Raw genomic sequence first — 12,020 nt, forward strand, 5'->3', positions numbered from 1 at the left:
TGGGCAACCATAACAATACATGGGGCAACAAATGGGAAACCATAACAATACATGGGGCAACAAATGGGAAACCATAACAATACATGGGGCAACCATACAAATACATGGGGCAACAAATGGGCAACCATAACAATACATAGGGCAAAAAATGGGCAACCATATGTATTGTTATGGTTGCCTATTTGTTGGCCCAAACATTGTTATAGTTGCCTATTTGTTGCCCTAAGCATTGTTATGGTTGCCCATTTGTTGACACAAGTATTATTATGGTTGCCTATTATTTTTCCCATGTATTGTTATGGTTGCCCATTTGTTTCCCCAAAACTTTAGTGTTTGTGCCACATCTCTGGTGCTTTATGGCATACAGACTGCACTACTTGAGTCCATCCTTCCAGATAATGTGAGGCTCATTGGGGTTACAAAATGTATCTATACCTATGTCTCCAGTGTCCCAGGGAGTACATACCTACCATGCCTGTTAGGAAGGATTTGCTTTCTCCTTGCCATGTTAGCCTGTGTGTATTCTCTGGTGTTTCAGAAGTCTGGCTCTTTCAGTGAAACATTTCCTACACCTTGAACATCATTAGGGACGTTCACCTGTGTGAGTTCTCTGGTGTCTAACAAGGCTTATTTTCTCAGTAAAACATTTCCCGCACTCCAAACACGGATAGGGACGTTCACCTGTGTGATATCTCTGATGTCTAAGAAGGCTCGCTTTCTGACTAAAACAATTCCCGCACTCCGGACACCAGTAGGGACGCTCACCCGTGTGAATTCTCTGGTGTGTGTGAAGGTTTCCTTTGAGAGTGAAACATTTTCCACACTCTGAACACGAATAGGGACCCTCGCCAGTGTGACTTCGCTCATGTTTAAGAAGTTCTCCTTTCTCGAGGAAACATTTCCCGCACTCTGGGCAAGAATAGGGATGTTCACCAGTGTGGCTTTTCTGATGCTTAAGAAGCTCTGCTTTCATCTTGAAACCTTTCCCACACTCTGAACACGAATGGGGATGTTCACCCGTGTGAATTCTCTCGTGTCTAAGAAGGCTTCCTCTCTCAGTGAAACATTTCCCGCACTCTGAACATGAGAAAGGGCGTACACCTGTGTGATATCTCTGGTGTGTAAGAAGGCTTGCTTTCTGAATAAAACATTTCCCGCACTCGGGGCAGGAAAAGGGACGCTCACCCGTGTGAATTTTCTGGTGTGTAAGAAGGTTTTTTTTGAGAGTGAAACATTTTCCACACTCTGAACATGACTGAGGACCCTTACTAGTGTGACTTTTCTGATGTTTAAGAAAGTCTCCTTTCTGAATGTAACATTTCCCACACTCTGGACATGAATAGGGATGCTCCCCGGAGTGAATTTTCTTGTGTGTAACAAGGCTTCTTTTCCGAGTAAAACCTTTCCCGCACTCTGGACACGAAAAAGGGCGCTCACCCGTGTGAATCCTCTGGTGTCTAAGAAGGTCTCCTTTCTCGGTGAAGCATTTTCCGCACTCTGAACATGAATAGGGACGCTCACCGGTGTGACTTCTTTGGTGTCGAATGAGCCTTGGTTTGTCTATGAAACATTTCCCGCACTCTGAACATGAATGGGGACGCTCGCCCGTGTGAACTCTCTGATGCCTAAGAAGGTTTCTGTTTTTAGTGAACGATTTCCCGCACACGGTACATGACAATAAACGCTCTCCTGTGTGAACTCCTTCTTGGCTTAGGGAAGATTCCTTGGGGTTTGAAGGAGGCGTCTCTGGAGTTCCATCATGTGATACATCAGATGACTCCTGAGGATTGGAGGGATCCATCGATCTCTGTATGTTTTCAGTAATGACATTTTCTCCTGGAAAGTGCTGAGCGATGTCATTAGATTTTGAGATATAGTCTGGAGATGACATAAGATGTTCCTCAGAGATGTTCCGGACACAGTGACCACCTGCTGGAAAATAAATTTTAGATACATTTTTTTAAGTATTCTTTATATACTTCATCCAAAAATCATACACTATATTAACAAAAGTATTGGGACGCCTGCCTTTACACTCACATGAACTCGAATGGCATCCCAGTCTTAGTCCGTAGGGTTCAATAATTGAGTTGGCCCACCCTTTGCAGCTATAACAGCTTCAACTCTTCTGGGAAGGCCGTCCACAAGGTTTAGGAGTGTGTCTATGGGAATGGTTGACCATTCAACCAGAAGCGCATTTGGTCACGAGAAAGCCTGGCTCGTAGTCTCCGCTCTAATTCCTCCCAAAGGAGTTCTATCGGGTTGAGGTCAAGACTCTGTGCAGGCCAGTCAAGTTCCTCCACCCCAAACTGGCTCTTCCACGTCTTTATGGACCTTGCTTTTTGCACTGCTGCGCAGTCATGTTGGAAACGGAAGGGTCCATCCCCAAAGTGTTCCCACAAAGTTGGGAGAGTTTCCTTCACTGGTACCAAGAGGCCAAGCCCAACCTCTGAAAAACAACCCCTCACCATAATCCCCTCTCACCCAAATGATTTGGACCAGTGCACAAAGTTCCATAAAGACATGGATGAGCGAGTTTGCGGTGGAGGAACTCGACTGGCCTGCACAGAGTCCTGACCTCAACCTGGGGTTGTTTTCCAAGGGTTGGGCTTGGCCTCTTAGTTCCAGTGAAGGGAACTCTCAAGACATCAGCATGCCAAAACATTTTGGACAATTTCATGCTCCTAACTTTGTGGGAACAGTTTGGGGATGGCCCCTTACTGTTCCAACATGACTGTGCACCAGTGCACAAAGAAAGGTCCATAAAGACATGGATGAGCAAGTTTGGGGTGGAGAATCTTGACTGGCCTGCACAGAGTCCTGACCTCAACCCGATAGAACACCTTTGAGGCCAGTCAAGTTCCTCCACCCCAAACTCACTCATCCATGTCTTTATGGACCTTGCTTTGTGCACTGGTCCAATTCATTTGGTAGATGGGTGGATTATGATGTGGGGTTGTTTTTCAGGGGTTGGGCTTGGCCCCATGGTATGCTGACGCATTTGGGGTGGAGGAAACTGACTGGCCTGACCTCAACCCGATAGAACACCTTTGGGATGAATTAGAGCGGAGACTGCGAGCCTTCTTGTCCAACATCAGTGCCTGACCTCACAAATGCGCTTCTGGAAGAATGGTCAAACATTCCCATAGACACACTCCTAAACCTTGTGGACGGCCTTCCCAGAAGAGCTGAAATCGAGACTCATTAGACCAGGCAACGTTTTTCCAATCTTCTATTGTCCAATTTTGATGAGCCTGTGTGAATTGTAGCCTTGGTTTCCTATTCTTAGCTGACAGGAGTGGCACCTGGTGTGGTCTTCTGCTGCTGCCTTGCTGGGCCACTATTGATACATCTACCTTTCGGGTTGTCCTGCCCGTTCAACATCAGTGCCTGACCTCTCAAATGCGCTTCTGGAAGAATGGTCAAACATTCCCATAGACACACTCCTAAACCTTGTGGACAGCCTTCCCAGAAGAGTTGAAGCTGTTATAGCTGCAAAGGGTGGGCCAACTCAATATTGAACCCTACGGACTAAGACAGGGATGCCATTAAAGTTCACGTGCGTGTAAAGGCAGGTGTCCCAATACTTTTGGTAATATAGCGTTTGTGTTGATCTAGGACTAAACTGTTTTTTTAGGTGCACTCAATAGACATGCAGTATGTTATACAGTATTTCAACAATGTAAGTCTATACTTTATACTTGTGGAAATTAAAAGAAAATGTGAGCTATTTCTGCATTCATGCATGTGTATTACATACCTGTGTCCATATGTAGAGAAGATTCCTCCTGTTTACTTTCCATAATCATCTCCCCCTCCTCCATAGACTGCTGATCTCCACTCACCAACCTCTCTTCTTCTTTAACCTCAGATTTGATGTCTTTCACTTCTTCACCCTAAACCCCAAAGATGACAGAATATATTTATAAAAAGCAACAAGAGATTAGACAGACTATCATCTCATACTTTAGAATACATTTTAGATCTTCCTGCTCAATCTTATCTACCTGACGATGGTGAGGGATGGTGAGACCTTCCTGTGTGGAATCCCGGGAATACAGAGGACGGGGACATCTCTCTGGTGGGTTCCCATTACTGGATCCATCTGTAGGAAACACACACAATGACTGAATACATTGTTTCTATGTGTTTATCAGATGATGGGGGATCTAGGTGGACCCTCCGTACTGCTTTCTTCTTTACAATAAAGTCTCCTCTTACCCGGTGATGTGAGGGGCGGCTGATTGTCCATCATGACGTCCTTGTAGAGATCATTGTGTGCTTCTAAATACTCCCACTCCTCCATGGAGAAATAGACAGTGACATCCTGACACCTTATAGGAACCTGACACACACAATGATACAGTCACCATCCAGACACATCCCTTGTCTGTTACTGGATAATGTCCCAGAATTCCCGGCACCGCTCACCTCTCCTGTCAGCAGATCAATGATCTTCTTGGTGACTTCTAGAATCTTCTTTTCTTTTGTCAGGCAGTGAGGTGGAGGCACTGTGATGGGTGACGCCCCATGAAGACAGCTGTTAAGTGTTAATGAATCACCAGAAATGTTCTTCACTACTTTGTAATCCTGAGAAAATGGAGAAGATAATCACTAAAGGTGATGTCATGTGACCCCCCCAGAATCCTCCTCACCTCTTCGGTCAGGTCTGTGTTTTATTAATAGAGATAAGAGTGATGTCATGTGACCTCCCAGAATCCTCCTCACCTCTCCGGTCAGGTCTGTGTTTTATTAATAGAGATAAGAGTGATGTCATGTGACCTCCCAGACTCCTCCTCACCTCTCCGGTCTGAGTTTTATTAATAGAGATAAGAGTGATGTCATGTGACCTCCCAGAATCCTCCTCACCTCTCCGGTCTGAGTTTTATTAATAGAGATAAGAGTGATGTCATGTGACCTCCCAGAATCCTCCTCACCTCTCCGGTCAGGTCTGTGTTTTATTAATAGAGATAAGAGTGATGTCATGTGACCTCCCAGAATCCTCCTCACCTCTCCGGTCAGGTCTGTGTTTTATTAATAGAGATAAGAGTGATGTCATGTGACCTCCCAGAATCCTCCTCACCTCTCCGGTCAGGTCTGTGTTTTATTAATAGAGATAAGAGTGATGTCATGTGACCTCCCAGAATCCTCCTCACCTCTCCGGTCAGGTTTGTGTTTTATTAATAGAGATAAGAGTGATGTCATGTGACCTCCCAGAATCCTCCTCACCTCTCCGGTCAGGTCTGTGTTTTATTAATAGAGATAAGAGTGATGTCATGTGACCTCCCAGATTCCTCCTCACCTCTCCGGTCAGGTCTGTGTTTTATTAATAGAGATAAGAGTGATGTCATGTGACCTCCCAGAATCCTCCTCACCTCTCCGGTCAGGTCTGTGTTTTATTAATAGAGATAAGAGTGATGTCATGTGACCTCCCAGAATCCTCCTCACCTCTCCGGTCAGGTCTGTGTTTTATTAATAGAGATAAGAGTGATGTCATGTGACCTCCCAGAATCCTCCTCACCTCTCCTGTCAGCAGATAGATGATTTCCAGGGTGAGGTCCAATATCCTCTCAGTCACTTGGTTTTGGTCGTTGTCCATGCTGAATGGTTTGGTCATTTGACCCAAATGGGGCACTCCTTTCTGTCATTGAATAATAAACTGATAATTATTGCATCATACTGGAATGAAGAATGTCTCAAAATTCATGATGATGCCTCATTGTGCACCAAGATATTTCAGCTTGCAGGACCACAATCTAAGTGCCAACAGACTGAGTGATGGACACTGGGTTTAGTTAACTACGCAATGAACCTACTTTTCTACTTGAAAACCTAAATAAAAGGAATTTAATAAAAAAACAAAAAACTACGCAATCAACCTGTTACACCCAATACAGCTGCCACCACGTATCTGATCGGAAATACCAACCATTCACAATATCCACAAAAACAGTTATGACTTCAAATAAAAGTGTTTGTAATACTTGCTGTCACAGCAGACAGGAATGTTTCAGAGACTTACAATATAGTAGCACTGTACAGGGATCCTTTAAGTTCCGGTTTAGTGCATTAGAGATATTTAAAAAAAATTGTTTATAAGAGAGAAGGTAAAATTTGTGCAAAATAAAACAAAAAGGCAACAGGAATGAAAGTACTTTAAAAAAAAATGTACTAAAAAAAAAACCTGCAAGACAAATGCATAATGAGCTAGTATGCACAGACGGCTCCCTACTGCGCATGCGCGAAGCAGGCTGCGCTTTCTAATTGGCCCGACGGCGGAGGAAGGAGGAGGGGGGCTGTCTCCGGAAGTGGGGAAGGGGGACCTGTCAAAAACAGGTCCCCCTTCCCCCCTCCCCCTGAAAAAGGTGCCAAATGTGGTTTGGAGGGGGGAGGAAGCAAATAATTAGAAGTTCCACTTTTGGGTGGAACTCCGCTTTAAGGTCTTGGGTTCCAAAAAGTCCAGTTAATGGGCCTAAGGTGGATCAGTGTCAGCTCTTATAAAATAAATATTAGCTGCTGTTCTTTATTTGATGGTAAAGGAAAGTTCAAGACTGCTTACACAGTCTCCTTTTCTGGTCCTGGAGGAGGGTGTGGAAACAAATTATCTGATCAATCAATAGCTTTGAGGAGTGGTCAATGGGAAATCACAATGTTTATGATCATGCAGCTCAGGTACAGTTTTCTACATGTATTAATATATCTTCAAATACCTACAGGTTACAATCTGGTAGCTAGTATATTATCATCCTGAATGGGATTACCTTTTGAATGAATACAAATATATTGGGTATCAGATGCCTATTTCACCTAAGAGGTGGAATGTGCCTAACCCGCCTCCAATTCCTCCTAATACTTGGATGTATCTGGTCTATAAACCAGAGGTTCTGGATGGACAGTTGGATAAACGGCTCTATATTTAGGATGTATCCGGTCTATAAACCAGAGGCTCTGGATGGACAGTTGGATAAATGGTTCTATATTTAGGATGTATCTGGTCTATAAACCAGAGGCTCTGGATGGACAGTTGGATAAATGGCTCTATATTTAGGATGTATCTGGTCTATAAACCAGAGGCTCTGGATGGACAGTTGGATAAATGGCTCTATATTTAGGATGTATCTGGTCTATAAACCAGAGGCTCTGGATGGACAGTTGGATAAATGGTTCTATATTTAGAATGTATCCGGTCTATAAACCAGAGGCTCTGGATGGACAGTAGGATAAATGGCTCTATATTTAGGATGTATCCAGCCTATAAACCAGAGGCTCTGGATGGACAGTTGGATAAATGGTTCTATATTTAGGATGTATCTGGTCTATAAACCAGAGGCTCTGGATGAACAGTAGGATAAATGGCTCTATATTTAGGATGTATCGGGGCATATGGTACAAAATACGTAGTAGTGGATGTTGGAGATAAAAGACGTCACAGTGACTATGGAGGAAGAGGATGGACTTGCTGGGCGAGTTACTGGTTGTAAATACAAAATATCATACTACCTCTTTTGTGTAGTCCAGTGACGACTCCACCCCTACTTCCTTCCCCTCTAAGCTGGAACTTCCTGTTTTTCCTTATAACTTCCTGTCTCTATCTTACATCACTTCCTGTCTGAGTGTTCTACGCACATAAAGTAATCTACGCACATAAAGTAATATCCCCATCTTGTGGTGATTTTAGCAATTGCATTACTTAGTTCCTAAGTAATGTATTTTGCCCCCCTGCCTTGTAGCTAATGTTTCTATTATATTACTTAGGTCATGAGACATGCACATTATTTTTCCATGAAACTGGTAACACAATCCAACAATCACATTCTACAGTAGGAGTTCTTCGTTAATAGCAGAAACCTGTTTCTTGTTTTTTTTTTTCTTTTTTATTAAATATCTCGAGGTGGGCAGTACATAGGAACATGTAAAAAGGTAAAATTTACAAAAATTCAAGAAAGACAAAGTAAATACAGAAATGTGGCTATTTGCTCTAAAAAAAAATATATATATATATATATATATATATATATATATATATATATATATATATATATATATATATAAACTTTACCATTGGGGCACTGTAAAAACACACAAGACGGTGTGATTGCCCAGTGCATTACCAACACTACTTTTACTAAGTCAAAAACACACTCACAAACATGAGATACAACAAGCATAATAAATGTCAGATCCAGCCGTGGGTGATTGTCAGAAACCATGAAATCAGACCGAGACAGAAGTACAGTTAAATCACACTTGTTTAATAATAAAAGTAAAAAGAACAAACGTAGTCAACGCCAAAGTTCAGTAACCGGAACGCATAGTCAGCCAAGCCAGAAGTCAGGGATCAAAGTAGTGGAACAGCAAGCAGAATCCGGAGCCAGAAGGGATGTCAGCAAAGCCAGTCTTTAAACAGGAACACAGGAGATGTTTCTTGTGATGTTGACCAAGGCGAAGGCAGAGCTTCTCTGGACTGGACGGCTTAAGTAGGCAGGACTGACGAGCAGGATATCAACAACAGCTGAGTAACTGTGGAGAGATAGGAGCTGGCAATTAACCGACAGCTGAGCGGTCAGCTCAGAGAAGGAAGGGCTGAGTCCAACCCTGACAGTGATGTCATCTGACCACACAAATGTAGGTTGGTAGGTGTCAGGTTCCAATGGTAGTGAGCCTTGTAGAGTGCTAACTTGGGGGTTCCCCAGGGCGCAGAGTCTAAGCCCCAGCCTGCTTCTTCACCAGAGCCCCTAATGGTGGTGATAGACTTGCAGCAAGCTGGAACCAGGTCGCAACCCCCAGGTATCCCCAGCTGAGTATGCAGTGTACAAACAGCAGGAGGAGAGAGAAGGGAATTCAAGACACCAGCCGAGGTCAGGGCGGACGGCAGGCAAGCACAACAGTAGACAAGCCGGGGTCAGTACACAGGCACAGAATGCTCATAATGGTAGGCACCAGGAGCTCAGAGAACTGTGAAGTTGCTCAGGCAAGGAGCGCTGCACTAAGCACATGATTTTTTTTTTCAGCTGGAACTTGGTGGAACTCAGTTGAACAGTTGGATAAATGGCTCAGTGGATGGACAGTTGGACACCCAGCAGAGGGCCTGAGCCAAAGGTGGTGGAAACCACCACCTTTGGCTCAGGCCCTCTGCTCCCTGCTCACCTCTATCACTTGTAAACACAAGTCAGGCTTCTGTGTTTCTGAGCGACAGCTCATCTCCCAACGATCTGTTCCCCTGAAATGCTTCCACTGAGTGTAGGATGGGGACAAAGGAGATGCAGGTGCCCAGGGTGCAGTGCGGCTGCCTAGACCCCTACTGGCTGATCTCTGCAAATGAGAGAGGCGGAGCCACCTACAGTGTGTGAGAGGTACTAGAGCCGACTGGGTGCTTCAGCTTACTACAGCAACAAAAGTAACTTGTGGAAGATGGTGGAGCTTTTAAGGAGGGGAGAAGATGGGGCAGTGGAGGGTGGTTGCATGCAGAGGTCAGAGCTGAAGAGGAATGTAAGCGAGATGTGGAAGAAGGCTGAACTCTTCTATGCAGCGCACACCCGAACTCTACACTATGTACATAGCGCACCCCCAAACTCTGCACTCTGTGTGTAACCCCTCCTTGCACTTGGTACCCAATGCACTCCTAGTATTTAGTGCCCCTTTAAGATCCTCCCACTGTTAGTAAAATTTGACTACACCCACTATTTGATGCAGTTTGGAGGGGGGGGGGGTCATTGTTGAGTTCCTGCACCTATTTTCTGAGAAAAAAAGCACTGTTTATATATAGGGATGCAAACAGGGAGGTAATCTAGGAAGTAATAGAAGGGAAAAGGATATAAACCCACAGTGGAGCAGGCGACGCCCATAGGTGAACAGAGAAGCCAAGCACAGACATCTCAAATCTCTGCGGGTCGCGGGAGTCTCCCGCATTTGGTTGCGGGCTCTCGGACACCCACGAGTGTAGGGCGATCTCCCGGCTGGACCTGTCGCTCAGCCACAGAAAGACAGAGCAGCCCAAATGGAGTATGGCCGCTCTGTCTGTGGCTGAGTGACAGGCGGATGTAGGCCGCGAGCTGAAGCAGAGGTGGGGGCAGCCCATACTGCTGCATGGGTACTTATTTTTTCCAGGTCGGGTTGGTCCGGCCAATACAGCAGGGAAAGGAAGGAGGGGGGCGGGCGGAGGCAGAGAGAAGACTTTCTCCACTTTCGGGTGCCGCTGCACATTGATCTCCTGTGCGACAAGTACATGACAGTTCTCTTCTATATCAATCCGCCGGGCAGACCGGGACTGTCATGTTCTTCTTGCATAGGCGATCACTGTGCAGTGGCACCGGAAAGTGGAGAAAGAGTCTGCTTGACAAGGGAAAGTTTGTTTTTTTTCTTTTAATTGCTACAGATCACGGCGCCCAGTCTTCTCTATGCCTCTGCCCATGCCCCTCATGCTGGGGAATTCTCTGACTGGGATGGCTGTCCAGCACCCGCAGCCAGTCTCCAGCACCAGCAGCCAGACCCCAGGTCCAGCAGCCAGACCCCAGGACCAGCAGACAGACCCCAGGACCAGCATTCAGACCCCAGCACCAGCAGCCAGACCCCAGGACCAGAAGACAGACCCCAGGACCAGCAGCCAGACCCCAGGACCAGCAGACAGACCCCAGGACCAGCATTCAGACCCCAGCACCAGCAGCCAGACCCCAGGACCAGAAGACAGACCCCAGGACCAGCAGACAGACCCCAGGACCAGCATTCAGACCCCAGCACCAGCAGCCAGACCCCAGGACCAGAAGACAGACACCAGGACCAGCAGCCAGACCCCAGGACCAGCAGCCAGACCCCAGGACCAGCAGACAGACCCCAGGACCAGCAGCCAGACCCCAGGACCAGCAGCCAGACCCCAGGACCAGCAGCCAGACCCCAGGACCAGCAGCCAGACCCCAGGACCAGCAGACAGACCCCAGGACCAGCAGACAGACCCCAGGACCAGCAGACAGACCCCAGGACCAGCAGCCAGACCCCAGGACCAGCACCCAGACCCCAGCACCAGCAGAAGTTTCAATGGCTGGTTACAATGGCTGGGTCAAGCAGAGGATTTCCAACATCAGCGCCTCAGCCCGATTTGTAACAAGTCCACTCTAAATTTGGCTGCTGCGAGGAGGCTTCATATAACAGTTTTATTGCTCTGTGTTTGCGATCCGCTGAGGTTGTCATTACAAAGTTAACGATACCCCAAAGCGATCACAAAAACGCAGTGCCGTTTGCCCTGCACAGGATCGCATGGTAAAAAGACAACCATGCGGTGTGGCTCCAAAAGAGGTGCCTGCACTTTTTTAGTGTGATGCGGTGCGATTTGAGCCCATTCAAAATTAAGGTATGTGAATGGCCAGGAATGCGAATTGTAGTGTGACCCAGCACTACACCCTGCTAGGAGCGGGTTGGACCCCCTTTTGCCTTCATTGTTCCTGGCATAGATTCAACAAGGTATGGGAAACATTCCACCACATCCCAAAGGTGCTCTATTGGATTAAGATCTGGTGAATGTGGAGGCCATTGGAGTACAGTGACCTCATTGTCCAGTGGTGAGATGTTTGGAGCTTTGTGACATGGTGCATTATCCTGCTGGAAGGAGCAATCAGAAGATGGGGACCCTGTAGTCATAAAGGGATGGACATGGTCAGCAACAATACTCAAGTAGGCCGTAGCATTTAATGATGCCTAATTGGTACTAAGGGGCCCAAAGTGTGCCAAGAAAATGTCCCCCACACCATTACACCACCACCAGCCTGTACCGTTGGTACAAGGCAGGATGGATCCATGATTTCATGTTGTTTACACCAAATTCTGACCCCACCATCTGAATGTCGCAGCTGAAATCGAGACTCATCAGACCAGGCAACGTTTTTCCAATCTTCTATTGTCCAATTTTGGTGATCCTGTGCGAATTGTAGCCTCAGTTTCTTGTTCTTAGCTGACAGGAGTGGCACCTGGTGTGGTCTTCTGCTACTGCCTTGCTGGGCCACCCTTGATACATCTACCTTTCGGGTTGT

At 46.2% G+C, this 12,020-nt stretch overlaps 1 protein-coding gene across 1 annotated transcript in view; it reads right to left on the reverse strand.

Annotated features, from left to right (window-relative positions):
• The window catches only part of LOC141105159 (uncharacterized), a 32,250-nt gene extending 24,331 nt beyond the window's left edge, over window positions 1–7,919 (reverse strand). Inside the window, 7 exon segments of the mRNA XM_073595049.1 lie at window positions 514–1,932; window positions 3,761–3,896; window positions 4,008–4,105; window positions 4,222–4,345; window positions 4,432–4,590; window positions 5,522–5,641; window positions 7,501–7,919. Coding sequence (XP_073451150.1) covers window positions 514–1,932; window positions 3,761–3,896; window positions 4,008–4,105; window positions 4,222–4,345; window positions 4,432–4,590; window positions 5,522–5,617 — 2,032 coding nt within the window. The 5' untranslated portion in view covers window positions 5,618–5,641; window positions 7,501–7,919.
• Between the last annotated feature and the right edge of the window lie 4,101 nt (window positions 7,920–12,020).

The sequence above is a fragment of the Aquarana catesbeiana genome, linkage group LG08 (genome assembly GCF_042186555.1).
Source record: "Aquarana catesbeiana isolate 2022-GZ linkage group LG08, ASM4218655v1, whole genome shotgun sequence".
Classification (NCBI taxonomy): domain Eukaryota; kingdom Metazoa; phylum Chordata; class Amphibia; order Anura; family Ranidae; genus Aquarana; species Aquarana catesbeiana.